The 20,066-nt window shown below is 40.1% G+C and overlaps 1 protein-coding gene across 1 annotated transcript in view; it reads right to left on the bottom strand.

The window, feature by feature from the left end:
* The window catches only part of ECI2 (enoyl-CoA delta isomerase 2), a 30,674-nt gene extending 11,619 nt beyond the window's left edge, over window positions 1–19,055 (bottom strand). Inside the window, exons 1-6 of the mRNA XM_042783703.1 lie at window positions 18,849–19,055; window positions 16,551–16,649; window positions 16,153–16,338; window positions 13,922–13,991; window positions 1,406–1,508; window positions 533–653 (exon numbers count right to left, since the gene is read on the bottom strand). Of these exons, the coding sequence (XP_042639637.1) occupies window positions 533–653; window positions 1,406–1,508; window positions 13,922–13,991; window positions 16,153–16,338; window positions 16,551–16,649; window positions 18,849–19,007 (738 nt within the window). The 5' untranslated portion in view covers window positions 19,008–19,055. The remainder of the gene's footprint in view (window positions 1–532; window positions 654–1,405; window positions 1,509–13,921; window positions 13,992–16,152; window positions 16,339–16,550; window positions 16,650–18,848) is intronic.
* Window positions 19,056–20,066: the final 1,011 nt, after the last annotated feature.

The following is a 20,066-nucleotide window of genomic DNA, read 5'->3' as shown; positions in this document are numbered from 1 at the left end:
CACTGAGACTATGGCCTCTAGCTGGCCTTCAAGTCTGGAAGTTAACTAACTCCTGTGGCTTCCAGCCAAACAAAAGACAGACATATGAGCTGAATAGTTACATGAGGTAGATACACTCCCTGGAGAGATCAGTCATGGAAGAACAGAAGGGCTGTGTATGCACAAGGAAACAGCTCAGGGGGCAGGAGTGCATAGGAGGGAAGGACACAGGGAAGAGGTAACTATGAGGAGGAAGTGGGAAGAGAGCTCTTGCATTGTGAGAAATTATAGTCAATGTCATGAGACAAATTGTATGTGAACTGCCATATGGAAAACGAATTTGCTCTGTAAACTGTCGCCCAAATCACAATAAAAATTAAAAAAAAATCAGTCAAATTCATTAGACTAAATCTTTGAGAAAAATCTAAACTCGGCCCCTTCTACCACAAACCCTGTGTTATCCATTTACTACTAGCAACAATAACGGAAAAGTCAAAGGACCTCATTTGCAGTCTACTTGCCTAACTTCATACGTTTCTGGGAGTTGACTTACCCTGTCAGTAGCATACACTATATCAAATAGCCCAAGAATGGTGACGGAGATTCCCACAGCTGGGCCATTTACCACTGCAATCAGAGGCTTAGGGAAATCTATGAAACAATCTACAAATTTCCTACAGAAATGGAAACATAAAAGCATGTTTAAATTTTCCAAAACAGCATTACTGAATTAAAGGCAAGACATAAATGAGTCTGAAATAATAAGCCCTCCACCCCAGGTGAGGTGTTTCCAAAACTTCAACCAGCAATGCCTCCTGTCTTGCCACCTTTCACATTTTCTTACCATATTCACTGGAGCATCCATTTGAATGGTCTTGATGGAGGCAGACATCTGAGTATTATAAGTGTACCCCAGCTTGATTTTTGCATTGTAGGCAGTTTGGTCTGGGTTGTAGATTTTAAGGTGAGGATAGTGATGGATGGGTCAAGTTTTACAAAACTATGGCATCACGGGGAATGGGGACTCAGAGGGATAATGAACAGGAAGAGAGAAGCCTCAGATCTCTGGTTTGTTTTTCGAGACCACTCAAGTCTCCCAGTACTAGAAGTCATGGGAGCCATGCATTGTTCTGGCTGGATAAGCATTTGCTACACTCCTCTGCCTCAGTAGAAGAGGATCTTATTTACAACTGGAGCCTTTTTTTATGCTTTCCAGTCACATCTGTTATTGAGCAGCATGAAAATCAAGCAATGGAAGTCAAAGTGATGGAACAAGTGCCCAAATAATGATGGAGGCAGTCTGGAGAAATGTGCTTTTCCAACACTCACCATTCATCATGCTGACATAGAGGGCACATATTTTACTTTGATTAGCTAAAGAGTACTTTGATGAGTAAGGGTGAGTCCTCTGAAATGTCATTCTTACCTCAGTAAAATGGCACTATTTTTGGCTTTTTCCTCTATGCCACCAGGGGGAATATCAGTGAAGTTGTTCAGATCATTCCCACTACAGTAATAATCACCGTTTCCTATAAAAATAAAATCAACAAATTCACCATTCATTCATTGAATAATTACAGAGTATTTACTACATGCCAGGCTCCATGATACTTAAACTGATTGCCATTCAGTTGATTCTGACTCATGGCAACCCCGTGTGTTTCAGAGTAGAACTGCACTCTATAGGGTTTTCAATGGCTCTTATCTTATGGAAGTAGATCACCAGGCTTTTCTTCCTAGAGTCATCAGTGAGTGTATTTGAACCACCAACCTTTTGGTTAAGAGCTGAGTGCAAATTGTTTATGCCACCAAGAGACCTAAGCTCCACGCTAATCCTTGGCAAAACACATAGGCCCTGGTGAACCAGGGATATTAGGTCTTGCCCTAATTTATAGACTACTGAGAAAGTAGAAGAGTCATCTGAAAACATAAAAATAAATGTAAATAACGCAACTGTGAGGGTGCTACAATGGAAAGACATGTATGATATGATAGTACACAGAAGGAGGTTTGGTTGAATTAGGGAATTAAGGGAAGGAGTTTCCAAGGAAAAAACAACTGAACTATCTGAAGGACTGGTAAGAGTTACCTTTAAAAAGAGAGATGGGAAGAATATTCTACACAGTGGAAATGGCATTGCAGTGTAGTAAATTACTTAGCGTGGCTTTTCTCCCTGTAAGTGTTTGTAAACTCCAAGGTGGAATTTGCCATGAGCAACTGAGGAGCTCCTGATTGCTAAAGTTGTCCACCTGGGGTATTCCTGTTGGGAATGGCACTAAACAATGTTATGGGAGGTTCCCGTTCTCTCTCAGGTGTTTAGAATTCTGATGTTATGATTGGTTGTTGGTTTGGCCACTCGGCTGGGCTCAAAAGGAGGCCTAGAGGCAGAGCTCTCTCTGATTGCTGGCTGAGGAAGACGAGCTGTTGAAAGAGACATGCGCTCCTGAGACAAGTGCTGCTGGGAAAGAGATGCAAGAGACATGCATTGCTGAGTGAGACACTGAGGGAAAAGCACTGCTGGGAGAGAGACTGTGAGAGACTGTTGGCTGAGGGACACTGGGCTGGGAGAGAGACTGAGCATTTTTACTAAACTTGAATTGTAGCCTGGTGCTTCCCTAATAAACCCCGTAATCTGTGAGTTCTGTGTGGCCACTGCAGTGAATTATCAAACCCAGGAGAGAGGTGGTGAGTGCTTTGGGAGGAATGGTTGGTGAAAGGGCTGGAGGGAGGCAGCATGTCTGGCCTTATAGGAATAGGCCTTGGGCTATTGATGGTGACTCTGTCTTCCTTTTGTGGTGTTAGAGGAGGTCGGAACATGTGGCCTCCTTGTCCTTTTCGCAGTTGGTGTCGGAAGTGGTGGGATTCACTGCAGTGGCTCCAGACTCATACAAGCATGAGATTTTGTAAAAGAAAGAAGGAAAGGGGCTGGGAAGTGAAACTTTGGATTCCTAGATGGTTACTTTTTGGTGTTACCTCTTAAAGGAGATAATTGATCCAGAGGCTAGGGCTTTTGGTTGTTGTTGTTGTTGTTGTTATTTGCCATCGAGTTGGCCCTGACTCATAGTGACCCCTCCTTGGGTTTCCAAGGCAGTATCACTACGGAAGTAGAATTGCCCAACCTTCCTTCCGAGGAGTGGCTGGTGGGTTTGAACCGCCAGCCTTCTGGTTAGCAGTCAAGTCCCTTAGGCACTATGCTACCAGAGCTCCTAGGGCCTTTGGTTACACCCAGCCAAAGGCCCAAGGCCATATGGATAGAATGGGATTGTAATCAAGGTGAAGAGATGAACCTGGAATGTCTTTAAAAGGATTATGTGTTTTGGATTACGTGTTTATCCGAATGTACTATGGCTATTGAATGTTCTCTTACCTGCTTGGACATTAGAAATGATTATGGGGTATGTGGATAATAGAGAGTGTAAGTCCACCTTCAGCCAGTACTTGATTGGATATGTTAAAAGGGGAAACAGAATTTGCCCAGAAGAAACAGGCTTTTGTTTCAAACCCTGTGTGTAGAGTGGAGGGGGTTTAGGTAGAAAACCTGAGCCCCACCTAGTACTACTGAGGAAACAGAAGATTTGCATTTGAATAAGGACCTGAAGAGGAAAAAATGACTGTTTGGCTCTTTAAATTTCAAGCAAGCTGGCTGGTTTTGGGTGCGTCCATACAGGAAAGTCATGGTCAGTGAGAGAAACCGCTTCCAGGACTGAAAGTTAAAGGAAGCCAGTGAGTAGTAGACTTGTATATTACTTGCTTGTGATCACCTAGATCCACCTGAGTGGAAATGGGGGAAGTGCAGCAAAGAAGAAACGGGCTGAGTTTGGTACTCTTTGACCTAGGCCATGGAAGCTGGGGATGAGAAGAAGAGCTGGCTGGTCTGAAGTGCAAGGAGTTGTGAGCCTATGGGCATTGAAATAGTCCCTGAGAACTGAAGATGTGAGAGAAGGTGCTGGCTGGTCTGAAGTGAAGGGAAGAGTGTGACTCCTAAACTTGGCAGCTGGTATCCATGACCTAGCTGGGAAGGCTAGGGCTGAGCTGACCAGAACCCGACCAAATGAAGAGAAAGATGTTTGACACTGAGCTGGTGTTAAGTTGCTGCAATTTGATGGCTTGAGCTTGGCTGGACTTTGCTTGTTTATGGATCCAGATGCCTGAAGTTTCCAAACAGAACAGAAGATTCTCCAGAGAGAAAGGACCATGTTTGTCTCCTTAGAGTACTGGTTTGATGTTGTTATGTGCTATCGAGTTGGCCCAACTCATAGCGGCCCCTACTTGGGTTTCCAAGGCAGTATCACTAAGAGGTAGAGGAGGTAGATTGCCCCACCTTCCTTCCGAGGAGTGGCTGGTGGGTTTGAACCGCCAGCCTTCTGGTTAGCAGTCAAGTGCCTTAGGCACTATGCTAAATTGGCTCTCTAAAATGGGGGGAGATCAAAGCATGAAGTGGCTGGCTTACAGGCTTTCATGGGTGTGGTTATTCTTAGACTGATGGTGAAGGGGATGTGAATTTTTGAAGCATAAAAGGGATAATGGCTAGAAAAGCCAGGAGGTGGCCTGCAGTGTAAATTACTTAGTGTGGCTTTTCTACCCTTAAGTGTTTGTAAATTCCAAGGTGGAATTTGCCATGAGCAACTGAGGAGCTCCTGATTGCTAAAGTTGTCCACCTGGTGTATTTCTGTTGGGAAGGGCACTAAACAATGTTGCGGGAGGTTCCTTGTCATGTGGCCTCCTTGTTCTTTTCGCAGGCATGCACAGATTCTGTGTAGTAAGGTAACTCTAGCACATACGACAGTTTGAAAGAAGTGCCACTGTGCCTGGAGCAGAATAAGCCAGGGAAGGAGGTGGTTTTAGGAAGAGAACAGGCAGGGTGGACTGAGCAGGGCTCTGTGGGTCTGGTTAAATTTTGTCTTTATTCTAAACATTGGAGAGTCAGTGCGTTTTTGTTTGTTTTTTAAAATTAAAGTATAATTAACAAACAACGGCCACTTCTTAAATGTTCAGTTCAATGAGTTTTCAAGTGTACATACTCACATAATTATCATTATAAACAAAATATGGAGCATTTCCATCACCCCAGAAAGTTCTCTTATGCCCCTTTCCAGTTATAGCATACTCCCATCCTACACAGCAATCACTTTCTGACTTCTATCACCGTAAGGTAATTGTGCCTATGTTAGAACTTTATATAGACAGACTCATACAATTCTAACTACAAAATTGTAACTACAATTTTGTGTCTGGCTTATTTTGTTGAACTATGTTTTTAAGATGCACTTGTGTGTGTATCAGATATTCATAACTTATTACTGAATAGTATTCCATTGTATCCACCATTCTTCTAAAAGTTTGTTGTACTGTGGTGGCTTGCATGTTGCTCTGAGGCTGGAAGCTATGCCACTGGTATTTCAAATACCAGCAGGGTCATCCACAGTGGACAGGTTTAAGTGGAGCTTCCAGACTAAGACAAACTGGGAACAAGGATGGGATGATCCACTTCTGAAAGAGTTGGTCACTGAAAACCTTATGAGTAGCAGTGAAACATTGTCTGATACAGTGCCAGAAGATGAGCCCCTCAGGTTAGAAGGCACTCAAAATACAAGTGGGGAAGAGCTGCCTCCTCAAAGTAGAGTTGACCTTAATGACGTAGAGCAGAATAAGTAAAGCTTTTGGGAGATTCATTTGCCAATGAAGCATAACTCAAAATGGAAAGAAAATGCTACAAATATTCATTAATAATTGGAATGTAGAATGTATGAAGTATGAATACAGGAAAATTGGAAGTTGTCAAAAATGAAACGGAACACATAAAGATAGATATCCTATGCATTACCCACTGCCACTGAGTTGATTCCAACTCACAAGGATCCCCAAGGTGTTTCCTAGGCTGTAAATCTTTATGGAAGCAGACTGCCTCAACTTCCTCCCACAAAACTAGTAGTTTGAACCACTGGTTAGCAGCCAAATGCCTTACCCACTGCACCACCAGAGCACTGATCCCAGGTGTTAGTGAGAGAAAATGGACTAGTATTGGCCATTCTGAATCAGATAATCATATGGTCTACTATGCTGGGAATGACCAATTAGAGGAATGGTGTCACATTAAAAAGAACATTTCAACATCTATCCTGAAGTACAATGTTGTCAGTTTTAAGAAAATATCACAAGGAAGACTAATTAGTACAACTATTATTCAAATTTATGCACTAACCACCAAAACCAAAGATTAAGAAATTGAAGATTTTTACCAACTGCTGTAGTGTAAAATTGACCAAACGTGCAATCAAGATGCATTGATAAATACTGGTGATTGAAATGTGAAAGTTGGAAACAAAAGCAGCAACATCAGTAGTTGAAAAATATGGCCTTGGTGATAGACATGACACCAGAGATCACATTACAGAATTTTCTAAGACCAATGACTTATTCATTGCAAATACCCTTTTACAACAACATAAATGGTGTCTATAGACATGGATCTCACCAGATGAAATACACAGTAATCAAACTGCCTACATCTGTGAAAAGAGGCAATGGGGAAAGTTAATATCATCAGTAAAAACAAGGCCAGGAGCTAACCGTGGAACAGACCATCAATTGCTCATATGCCAATTCAAGCTGAAGCTGAAGCAAAGTAAAACAAGTCCACGAGAGCCAAAATATGACTTGACTATATCCCACCTGAATTTAGACACCATCTGAAGAATGGATTTGACACACTGAACACCAAAGACCAAAAACCAGATGAGCTGTGGGATGACATTAAGAACATCATACATGAAGAAAGTAAAAGGTCATTAAAAAGACAGAAAAGGAAGAAAAGACCAAAATGGATGTCAGAAGAGACTGTGAAACCTGCTCTTGAATGGGGAGTAGTTAAACCAAATGGAAGAAATGATGACGTAAAAGAGCTGAACAGACATTTTCAAAGGGTGACTTGAGAAGATAAGTAAAGTATTATAATTAAATGTGCAAAGACCTAGAGTTAGAAAACCAAAAGGGAAGAACATACTTGGCATTTCTCAAGCTAAAAGAACTGAAGAAAAAAAAAAAAAAGTCTATGTTTCCAGTAGAAGAAAATTATGCTATAAATAGTATTTTTCAATAATTATATGAGCAATAAAATGTTTTTTATTGGAAACAAACTCTTATGCAGGTACTCAACATAGAAAAAAAGTAAGAGCTAAACTGTCCTGTGGAAGTGGGCTAAGAAAAGATGTGGTAAACAAAAGAAAGAAATGAGAAGTGGTCTGAAAGAGTTCATGCAAAAAATGTAAGAGAAAATCATAACCATTCAAGAAATTATGATCTCATTAAAAGTGGCAATAAGAAGGAAAGAGATTATTAACAATATAATCAGGGGCTCAGAGTATAGGTAGGGCTGAGATAACATACAAAAAAAATTGAAAATAATAAATATATATGACATGTCAAAAATCACTGAATCCAGCTAAGCACTTTTTAGAGGGAAGCATAACTTTAAATGCTTACCTTAGAAAAGAAGAAAAGATCTAAAATCAATGACCTAAAGTCCCACCTTAAGAAACTAGCAAAAGAAAAAAAAAAGATAAAGAAAAGTAAAACCAAAGTAAGTAAAAGGGAAAAAAAAGCAGAATCAGTGAAACAGACAATAGAGAAAATAAAGCCAAAAGCTAGTGCTTTGATTATCAACAAAATCAAGAAACTCCTAAATAGAATATTACACTTTTAGTAAAAAACAAACTCCAAAAAACCTAGTTAATTAAAAAGATTTATCCCATCTCAAACCAATGCCACTTCTAGACTTCAGGGTTTTTGTTACTATTATCTTCATTCTCTTAAATTACCTAAGTAGTAAATAGCAAAGCTATCTTTGATTGATTCTTCCCTTTCTCTCATGCCTCCCCCTCCTTTTCCTCATCTAATTGGCCATTAGATCTCACTCACTCTTTTTTATTATCAAAAGCAATCTGATATCTCTCTGCATTATTATTTATTGTATAAATGTTAATGTAAATAAATAAAATCACTTGTGATTCTGTCATGCCAACAAACAGTGGCCGCAAACATTTCTCATGTGCCTGCCCTGTGCCAGGCATCCTTGGTGCCCTTAGAATGCATTATCTCATGCAGTCATCTCAACCGAGCAATGGGCTAGAAACAAAAAACAGTCTTCTCCATTGAGGAAGCAGAGGTCACCCACAATTAATAAGAAAAGAAGCCAGGATTTACACCCAAGTTGATCTGAGTTGTAAGCCTAAGCCTTAACCTGTACACCCCTTCCAAATTCATCTTCTATGTTCTTGTCAGTCCTGGTCCACAGGCATACATAAGCAACATCACGATAAATGGAGAAGACTGAAGTTGTCAAAGATTTCGTATTACCTGGTTCCACAACCAACAACAATGGAAGCAGCAGTCAAGACATCAGATGGTGTCCTGCCCTGGGCAAATATGCTACAAAAGACCTCTTTAAAGTGCTGAAGAGCAAAAATGTCTCCTTGCAGACTAAGATGTGCCTAACCCAACCCACTGTATTTTCAATCGCCTCATATGCATGTGCAAAAGAGCTCTGGTGGTAAAGTGCCTAAGGTATTTGACTGCTAACCAGAAGGCTGGCAGTTCAAACCCACCAGCCACTCCTCAGAAGGAAGACTGGGCACTCTAGTTCCACAGTGATTCTGGCTCAGAAACCTAGGGAGGGTTCATTATGAGTCAAATAGATTCAATGGCAGTGAGTTTGGTATTTGCTTACATTCAGTGTCATAATTTGGCGCTCACAGACTTGTTTTCATTTTCTTCAGCTTTAATTTCAACTTGTATATGAGAAACTGGTGGTCCATTCCACAATCAGCTCCTGTCCTTGTGTAACATAGGACCAATGGATGTTCTAAAATTTGCTTTATTATTCTGACAGCCTATTTATAATGCTTTAACATTTTCACAATTATAAATAATGTTGCAAAGATTATCTTTTTTGCATAAAGCCTTTCTTTTTCTTGGATTATTTCTATAAAATATATTCCCATAAATGGGATTTCTGGGCCAAATGATATAAATGTTTTATATATTGCCAAATCATTATTTTCTTTAACTATTTACAACTTTTATAGCCATTCACATTGCTGTCAGAAAGATATTAAAGGAACCTTGCAGTGTAGTAAATTACTTAGTATGGCTTTTCTACCCATTAGTCATTGTAAATTCAGTGGTGGAATGAGCCACTGAGGAGCTCCTGATTGTAAATGTTATCCACCTGGGTTATTTCTGTTGGGCGTAGCACAACGCAATGTTATGGGAGGTTCTCTCTCAGGTGCTTAGAGTTCTGATGCTATGATTGGATAGTTTGGCCACTCTGCCAAGCTCAAAAGGAGGCCTCCTAGAGGCAGAACTCTCTCTGACTGCTGGTTGAGGAAGACTTGCTGCTGAAAGAGACACACACTCCTGAGACACGCATTGCTGGGAAAGAGACGCAAGAGACATGCATTGCTGAGTGAGACACCAAGGGACCAGCACTGCTGGGAAAGAGATTGTGAGAGACTGTTGGCTGAGGAATGGTGGGCTGGGAGAGAGACTGAGCGTTTTTCCTGAACTTGAATTGTAACCTGGTGCTTCCCTAATAAACCCCGTAGTCTGTGAGTTCTGTGTGGCCACTGCAGTGAATTATAGAACCCAGGAGAGAGGTGGTGGGTGCTTTGAGAGGAACAGTTGTAGAAAGGGCTGGAGGGAGGCAGCATGTCTGGCCTCGCAGGAATAGGCCTTGGGCTATTGATGGTGATTCTGTCTTCCTCTTGTGGGATTAGAGGAGGTCAGAACATGTGGCCTCCTTGCCCTTTTTGCAAACCTATTTCACCATTCCACCACTCGTCTGTCAGTTTGTTGTATTGTGACAACTTGCGTGTTGCTGTCAGGCTGGAGGCTTTGCCACTAGTATTTCATATACCATCAGGGTCACCCATGGTGGACAGGTTTCAGTGGAGCTTCCAATCTAAGACAGACTGGAAGAAGGACAGGATCAACTACTTCTGAAAAAACTGGCCAGTGAAATAACCTTATGAATAGCAGTGAAGCACTAGCTATTACTGGAAAAGTTTAGGAAAGCCATGAATCACTGTCTGATACAACGCCAGATGAGCCCCTCAGATTGGAAGGCACTCAGAATGTGACAGGGGATGAGCTGCCTTATCAAAGAAGAGTCGACCTTGATAACATGGATGGAGTAAAGCTTTCAGGCCCTGCATTTAGTGACGGGGCATGACTCAATGGGAAAAAAGAGCTGCTGCAAACAGCCATTAATAATCAGAACATGAAATGTATGAAGTACGAATCTAGTGAAATTGCAAGTTGTGAAAAATGAAACATAAAAAGATCAATATCATAGATACTAGTGAGGGGAAATGGGCTGGTATTTTCTATATGCTGAGAATGAGAAACTGAAGAGGAATGGTGTCGTATTCATTGTCAAAAAGAACATTTCAAGTTCTATCCTGAAGCACAATGCTGTCACTGATAGGATAATATTCATATGCCTAAAAGGAAGACCAGTTAATACTACTAGTGTTCAAATTTATGCACCAAGCACTAAAGCCAAAGATGAAGAAATTGATGATTTTTACCAACTTCTGCAGTCCAAAATTGACCAAACATGCAATCAAGGTGTACTGATTATTACTGGTGATTGGAATGCAGAGTCATCAGTGGCTGGAAAATAGGGCCTTGGTGATACAAAGGACACCATAGATTACACAACAGAATTTTGCAAGACCAATGATTTATTCATTGCAAATACCTTTTTTGAACAACATAAATGGTGGCTACATACATGGACTCACCAGATGGAATACACAGGAATGAGACTGACTACATCTAGGCAATGAGGAAGCTCAATATCTTCAGTCAATACGAGGCCAGGACCTGACTGTGGAATGGACCATCAACTGCTCATATGCAAGTTCAAGTTGAAGCTGAAGAAAATTAACACAAATCTACAAGAGCCATAATATGACCTTGATTATATTCCACCTGAATTTAGAGACCATCTGAAGAACAGATTTGATGAACGGAACACCAATGACCAAAAAGCAGACAAATTATGGGATGACATCAAGAAAATCATACATGAAGAAAGCAAATGGTGGTTAAAAAGGCAGGAAAGGAAGAACAGACCAAAATGGATGTCAGAAGAGACTCTGAAACTTTCTCTTGCATGGAGAGTAGTTTAAAGTAAACAGAAGAAATGAGATAAAAGAACTGAACAGAAGATTTCAAAGGGCAGCTTGAAAAAACAAAGAATTATAATGAAATGTGCAAAGACTGGGAATTAGAAAACCCAAAAGGAAGAATATGCTCGGCATTTCTCAAGCCCAAAGAACTGAAGAAAAAAATTCAAGCCTTAAGTTGTACTAGGATTCTATGGGCAAAGCATTGAATGATGCATGAAGCATTAAAAGAAGATAGAAGGAATACACAGTGTCACTGTACCAAAAAGAAGCAGTTGATGTTCAACCATTTCAGGAGGTAGCAGTATGACCAAGAACCAATGGTATTGAAGACAAATGTCCAAGCAGCACTGAAGGAAGTAGTCGAAAACAAGACTCCAGGAATTGACAGAATACCCATTGAGATGTTTCAACATATGGATACAGCACTTAAGGTGTTCACTCATTCATTTATGCCAAGAAATCTGGAAGACAGCTACCAATGTAATCAACTGGAAGAGAGCCATATTTGTGCCCATTCCAAAGAAAGATGCTTCAACAGAATGTGGAAGTTATTGAATAATATCCTTAATATCACACACAAGTAAAATTTTGCTGAAGATAACTCAAAAATGGTTGCAGCAGTATATTGACAGGGAACTCCAGAAATTCAAGCTACATTCAGAAGAGGACATGGAATGAACAATATCATTGCTGATGTCAGATGGATCTTGGCTGAAAGCAAAGAATAACGAAGATGTTTATCTGTGTTTTACTGATTATACAAAGGCATTTGACTTTGTAGATCATAACAAATTACACATAACATTGCAAAGAACAGGAATTCCAGAACACTTAATTGTGCTCACGAGGAACCTGTATATAGACCAAAAGGCTATTGTTCAAGCAGAACAAGGGGATACTTGTTTATAATCAGGAAGGGTGCATGTTGGCATTGTATCCTTTCATCACACTTATGCAATCTGTATGCTGAGCAAATAATCCAAGAAGCTGGACTATACAAAGAACACAGTGTCAGGATTGGAGGAAGACTCATTAACAACACGTGATATGCAGATGGCACCATCTTGCTTGCTGAAAGTGAAGATGACTTGAAGCACTTACTGATGTAGATCAAAGACTACAGTCTTCAGTATGGTTTATACCTTAACATAAAGAACACAAAAGTCCTCACAACTGGACTAATAAGCAACATGATCATAAGTAGAGAAAAGACTGAAGTTGTGAGGGATTTCATTTTGTTTGGATCCACAATCAACACCCATGAAAGCAGAAGTCAAGAAATCAGACTGGACAAATCAGCTGCAAAAGACCTCTTTGAAGTATTAAAAAACAAAGATGTCATTTTGAAGACTAAAGTAAGCCTAACCCAAGCCAGGGTATTTTCAATTGTGTCACATGCATCTGAGAGCTGGAAAATGAATAAGGAAGTTAGTGAAAATGGGAAAGACGCTCAATTAGATGGACTGACATGGTGGCTGCAATGATGGGCTCAAGTATCGCAAGGACTGAGGATGGTGCATGACTGGACAGTGTTTCATTTTGTTGTGCACAAGGTGGCTATGAGTCAGCACAAAGTCAACAGCAACTCACAACAACAACAACATTTTACCATTAGGAGTCCTGGTAGTGAAGTGGTTAAGTGCTTGGCTGCTAACTGGAAGGTTAGTGGTTCAAATCCATCAGCTGCTTCATGGGATAAAGATGAGGCAGTCTGCTTCCTTAAAGATTTACAGCCTTCGAAATCCTATGGGGCAGTTCTACTGTGTCCTATAGGGTCACTCACTATGAGTTGGAATCGACTTGATGGCAATGAGTTTTTTAGTTTACTCTATAGCAACCAAAATAGTTGATATAGAGTTGATTGTAACTCATGGCAACTTCACGTATGTCAGGGTAAAACTGTGCTCCATAAGGTTTTCAATAGCTGATTTTTTAAAAGTAGCTTCCAGGCCTTTCTGCTTTTCTTCCATGGTGCCTCTGGATGGACCTCCAACTTTTGGGATATCAGTCTTTGGGTGTAAATGTTTGAAACACCCAGAAACTCCATAATTTTGTTAAAATTGAGTATAACTTAAGCATTTTTGCCCACACCTGTGGCTTCCAGCCTAACAAAAGACAGGCATATGAGTTGAACATTTACCTGAGATAGATACACTCCTTGGAGAGAACAATCATGGGAGAAAGAGGGGCTGTTTATGCATAGGGAGACAGCTCAGGGGGCAGAAGTACATGGAGGGATGGACACAGGGAAAAGGTAACTATCGGGAGAAGTGGGAGGGGAGCTGTTGCATTGGGTAAATTGTAGTCAATGTCATTAGACAAACTGTATGTGAACTGCTGTATAGAAAGTGAACTTGCTCTGTAAATTTTCACCCAAATCACAATTAAAAAAAATAAACAAACCCATTTTTGCTAATTTAGATAAATACAAAATGGTTGCTCCTAGTTTTACTTTGTATATGTGGTCATTAAGGTGGTTATATTTTTCCTTATTTGTTTAGTTCCTACAGTTTCTCACATAAATTACCTATTCATTTTCCTCTTTCATTTATCTAGCAGCTCTTAGTGCTTTTCTTACCCATTTGTGTCTGCTTTTTATATTATTACAAATATTTGATCCTTTGGCTATTTTTACATATTTATGAATTGAGTATCTCCAAACTGGAAAAGAGTTTATTTACTACAACTCCCTATTTAGTAAGAAACCCCCACAAACTGAAATATAATTACAAACTGAGAAAATGTCTTACCTGTTAACACTGTCATAGCTGAGTCATCCTTGCCTGCTGCTTCAAGTGCAAGCATAATTTCGTGATACATCTATGTGAATGGGAAGATCAAAGAACTCTGAAAATGAGGCCCACTACCCAACATATTCACTAAATGTCAGTCTGTAAGCCTGTTCTCTACAAAGCACCAAACATTTATGTTGATTGCATATAAATAACCAAAAAGATGGAATAATACATCTGAAAGGATTGTATTTCGTTTTACAGTTACTTGGTAGGTATTATGTACCAGGTGTTGTAATAGATGTTGAGGGATATAACCACTTTTTAAAAAAACTGAACAAAAGACAGTCCTGGAACTTTTGGAGTTAACGGGATTATATAGCGCTAAAATGGAGGGAGAGGTGGAAAAGAATGAAGCAGGAAACTCAAGAGAAAACAGTGAGATTGGCTTAGGGAGGACAGGATGGGAGGTGGTCAGAGAGAACTTTCGAGGAAGTGATATTTAAGTTGTGACCTTAAGAAAGAGGAGGAATGTCCTAGGCCATCTGGAAAAAGTTAATGAATGCTAAAATGCTGGAATTCCCAAGGTATTCTAACAGTACACAAAGACAACAGACCCAGCATTTTAAACCAACAGCATCTCTGAAAATTTTGGATGTGTCACTATTACAACTTTTAATACATTTATAACAGGTATAGTTTCTACCATATGAGATTTCAATGTGGGATAGAATGAGAGGGTTGATAATTAAGGACACACAGACACTGAAAGAATAAATAATCACAGACTTTACATAATGTGGAATGAGGAGGTAATCTTGTTATTATGAGTTATGGTGACACAGCACAACAAGATGGCTGGCAAGAGACAGGATTGGATTAGGTTTCCATTTAAGTTTTCCTGCTTATTAGTTATGTGAACTTGAGCAAGTTACTACTTAACCTCTCTAATGATTTCATTATCAAATAATTATAAAAAATAATTAGTTAAACCTGTGTGTGAAAAGTGCTGATACTTCTTCGGCACTCTATGAAGAACAGCCTTTATTATTATTACCATACATGAATGAGTCAGGGAAAATGGAAATAAAGTTTTAAGAATCAAAAGCTTTATTGAGTAGCATATATTCAACTTTAAGGAATTATTACTTAAGATTATTTTAAATTCATATGCTCTTTCTAGGAGTCCCTGGGTGGTATAAACATTTAAGCATTTGACTGCTAACCAAAAGGCTGGCAGATCAAACGTACTCAGAGCCATCTCGGAAAAAAGCCCTGGTGATCTGCTTCTGAAAGGTCATTCATAGCCTTGAAAACTCTGTGGACCAGTTCAACTCGGTTACCATAAATCACCATGAATTGGAGTCTATGCCATGTCCATTCCATGGCAACTGGTCTGCTAGTATACCCTTTCTACTACAATATAATGGAAGAGGTCCTTGTTACTAGCTGCTGTTGAGTTGGACTCCTTTAATTTTACTCCCAACCATCCATCTATCTCCCTATAATTTTTGCCAAGGGAGGAGGGCATTAGGGTGGTTATTTTTATTATTCTCTTTCAGTAACAGACTCAAGTTGCCACTCATTTCAAGCAGAAATAGGTTACTATCTACTTATCATAAGCCCTATTCTCCTTTCTCCCTCTATTTATATAAAAACAAAAACAAACTCTATGTAAGCAGAGTCATACTTTCAAATCTAAGTGGCATGAAGATACTTCTTGGAATATTCTATGACAGGTTTACCAACCTTGGTGAACTAACTTAACTCACTGCCATCAAGTCGATTTTAACACATAGCAACACCTCCTTGGGTTTCCAAGGTAGTATCTCTACAGAAGTAGATTGCTCAGTCTTTCTTCTGAGGAGTGGCTGGGTGGGTTTGAACCAGCAGCCTTCTAGTTAACATTCAAAATGCTTTAGGCACTATGCCCCCGGAGCTCCCAGGGCTTCTATATTCTTTGGTATCAGCTTATATTTCATATATATTAATTGAATCTATTTTGCTTCCATTTTTAGGGGCATCACAGTGCCTTTTGAACATGCAGACCCCACTCAAGGCTTATAAATTCTAAATACTGAATGCTCACTTGTGTTGTGTAAGAAGTGACAATTATTACTCTTCCTGTACAATCAAAGAAGAGAGATCACAACAATAGGAACAATGCTGAAACTACAGTTTCTGAATGAACAAAACAAAGGAGGGGGGGAATAAAAAAACAGCAAATTCTCAGGGGAAGGAGAAATTACCTGAGTGGTCACTGAATTTTTTTTGGCAGGACGGTTTAACATGATCTTTGTGATGCCGTCTTCTGAGGTGACCACCACAGCATCATGTCCAGACTGTTTACCATCTGTACCAGGCTTCCCTTGGCTAGAGGATTCAGATGTACTCAAATTGGACACCAAGTCCACATAGTTTTGCCTGGCCCTTTCCTGAAGAGAAGACAGCAAAGAGTTTCAGGCCATGGTCATTAAATAAGCACTTTGAGAAACTTACTAAACTATAGCACCTTGCAATGAACTGTAAACAGAGGTACATCAAGATCTTGAAGCATCCATCTACAACAGCATGATTATAAGAAATACTAGGCTTCCTTAGGGGAAATACATTAAGTAAAATAAAAGCACAGGAAATGCAAACTCACCTTGGGGAGACTGCCAAGAGCACTCCATGCGTCCCATTTGGCCTTATTGATCAAGTCAAACATACCTGGTTTTGGCATATTACAAGGTCCTTCTGTAGCCTGTGGAAAAAGAGAGGGAGCTAAATGCTCAAACAACCATTGGAGCTCTGTCTACTTAAGATCCATAAACTCCACAGCTAACAGGAAAGCCTGATGGTCATCTCTCCCACCACAAAAACCTTTCATAAGGTTTTTCATAACGAATTTCTCCCTGCCTCTTCTTCTTCTTCTTTTTTTTTTTTTGGTAATGCAGTATTGTAGATATACCGGTATTAGCCTCTGTCGTCTATATCTTACGTGCACAATTCGGTGTCCTCCCTGCCACTTCTTGATGTTGTTAAAAATATACAAATAACAGGAAAGAAGCTAGAGAAGCAAAATGTGCTATGAACTATCAGTCCCTGAAATAGCTTATAACTACCTGCATACACAAAGCACTGCAAGATAAGGGTCTTGGGGAGTTTTTTTTTTTTAATTCTAAATAGTTATTTAATTTTATATTGATAATCACACTTTTCATACACAATCAAAATATTCAGGCAAATGATCTTCAAGATAAATTAGGCAACAAACATTTAAGAACTCAGTGAAAACACACCACTAATTTAGTAGTGGACTAGGTAAAAGTTGTAGCTCAGGGACAGGTGCAGGATTGTCACTGGCTCATAGGAAACGTAACTGAAGGACATGTAAGTAAAAAGCAAATAGCAACTTACTTGTTTCAGGTAGGTGGAGTGGGTGTTTCACAATAGATAAAACATCCCATTGGGCTACTTTTTAGAAATGGCAATTTGAAACTCCATTTAAAAATTTTAATTTCTATAATTAGTTAAAAGAAGAAAGAAGGAAGACTTCAAATCACAAAGGCAATAAAAGAGACTAAGGCTATAGACAAAGAGACAGAGAGCAGCTACATTCATGAATAAGCCAGATAAGAAAAAAGAGGGAGTGCAGTCCTCAAGGCCACCTTCTAGAAGGACTCACAAAACTCACTGGAAGCTGTTATACTCAGTTTATTAAAGGGAAAAGACATCGAATATCAGTCAAAGGAAGAGATGCATAGGGCAGACCTCAGGAGGGGTTCACATGGTGCTTTCCATCGTTCTCTCCTCGTGGAGTCAGGTCCGTTCCAGGTATCGGTATGTGACAACACATAGAGTCCTCTTCTGAGCCTTGGTGTCTAGGCCTTTCATTGGGGATCCATCAGCCCGTGACTGATCGCAGTCTCCAGTCCCTCCAGGTGTGGCTCGAAGTTCTCCCCCACTACTACTATCTGGAGAAGCTCTGGTAGCGTAGTGCCTAAGGCACTTGACTGCTAACCAGAAGGCTGGCGGCTCAAACCCACCAGCCACTCCTCGGAAGGAAGATGGGGCAATCTACTTCCATAGTGATACTGCCTCGGAAACCCAAGGAGGGGTCGCTATGAGTCCAGTCGTCTCCACAAAACAACAGTGTAACTCAGAGCCCCCCACGCAAACAAAAACGCACTAATCATGCAACACATTCCAGAGACCTAGAGATTACCTCCCAGAATCCGAGGGCAAAAACCAGATCTCTCTTTGGGCAAGGTTAATTCTTCACTACATACTCCTGTGAAAGCAGGACAGGTTTATACCAGGTCCAGGAAGAGAAAAAAAAAAAAAAAATACAGGAGCCCAGAGGGCTTATTTCCACAGAAAGAAACTTTCATCCCATGGTTTTCTGATATTGCAACTTAGACTTTACTTTTTAAATTTTGTTATAAAAATTTTCAAACATAAACAAAAGTAGACTACCATAACAAATCACCAATGCGCATTCCCCAAATTCAGCAATTAATCAAGTTCTGCCATATTTGCTTCATCTATTTCCTTTTCTTTTGGCTTAATTAGTGAATCCCCAAAACTGCGGTATTTTACCCCTACATACATTTTCTTATATAACCATGATTCTACTAACAATAATTCCCACATATCATCTAATACCCAGTCTATATTCAAATTTCCACAACTGTCTCAAAAGATCTTTTTCAGTTGATTTATTCTAATCAAGATCCAAGTAAGGTCCACAAATTTGGTTGTTATACTTTTTAAGTATCTTTTACTCTGGAATGATCAAATACAGAAACACTCTCACACATATACTCTTCAGAGCAAAGGCAGTAACACAAAGCCCAAATATAAAAAAGGTAAATTTTAATAAAATTTAATAAAATCATATCTATCTGAAGAGTCATCTGCTCAGAATGTTTCTCCATAATATCAGACCTTAGGCATTTACCTGCTTATACAGTGCATAGAGTTTTAGCTGACTTGACGGCACACGACAACAACAACAACAACAACAACAGAGTTTTAGCTTCACTTCATTTTCTGGGTCTGTCTGCAAGAGTTTCACTTGATTCACTGCAGTCTCAAAGTCCTTCTGACTGGTTGCCATTGCTCTTCTGCTCACAGGCAGCTTAAGTGTGGGGAACTTAACGACCTGCAGAGGACTACACACAGATAGACAGACAGAACAGACAGACAGACATCAACACTCTGCAGCCTGATTTCTGATTGTTCCTGGCTCTTACAGCCAAAATGCTATGTCTTTGTATAAAAATTTTCTCTATATTTGCCTTAGAAAGCTGGCTGCAAATGGTCAATGGCTTCCAAACCAATCCCTAGATAAGATATCAACCCAGAAAGTACCCACTTTAAAATAAGGTAAAGGAAGCTTTTAGTCCACACTACTGACACTCTTAGGGAAGCTCTGGTGTTGTAGAAGTCTGGAGGTTCAGATCCACCAGCCACTCCTCAGAAGGAAGACTGGACAATCTACTTTCGTAGAGACACCGCCTCGGAAACCCAAGGAGGGGATGCTATGAGTCGAACTGACCCCTAGGCAGTGAGTCTGGCTTTTTGATTTGGACTGACACTATTATTTACAAGCCATTCAAACTAAGATAAAAGCCTTCAGAACCTACTTGGCCCTGTAAATTCTGCCACAGGCAAGAAGAAAATGAAGGATTAGAAAACCAGAAGTAGGCAGGAGACCAGAGGGGTAAAGTGCATGCAAAGAATTTAGTCATGTGTTCCAAGTTCCACAAACAGCCCCTGCATTACTAGATCAATTCTTTCCTCTATGCTGATGTAGAGCCTAAGGCATTTGACTGCTAACCAGAAGGATGAGGGTTCAAACCTACCAGCCACTCTTCAGAAGGAAGATAGGCCAATCTACTTCCGTGGAGATACTGCCTCAGAAACTCAAGGAGGGGTCGCTATGAGTTGGGATGGACTTGATGGCAGTGAGTTCGTTTTTTTGTTTTGTTTTGTTTTGGATGCTCAGCAAACCATATATCCCAATATACAAACACCTGGGGATGAGGGGAGAATGCGCAAAGAACCAAGAAATGTTGGGAAGGATGGAGGGGCAGCTGTTGGGAGCTGGGCTGTAAGTCCACCTGCTGTAGGATGTTCCCCCTTCAGGTTCAATGTTCAACCAGCCAGGAGCAGA

Source organism: Orycteropus afer, unplaced genomic scaffold (genome assembly GCF_000298275.1).
Source record: "Orycteropus afer afer isolate SDZICR_OR568_19922 unplaced genomic scaffold, OryAfe1.0 scaffold00027, whole genome shotgun sequence".
Classification (NCBI taxonomy): Eukaryota; Metazoa; Chordata; class Mammalia; order Tubulidentata; family Orycteropodidae; genus Orycteropus; species Orycteropus afer.
This window is presented reverse-complemented; position numbering and strand designations above follow the sequence as displayed.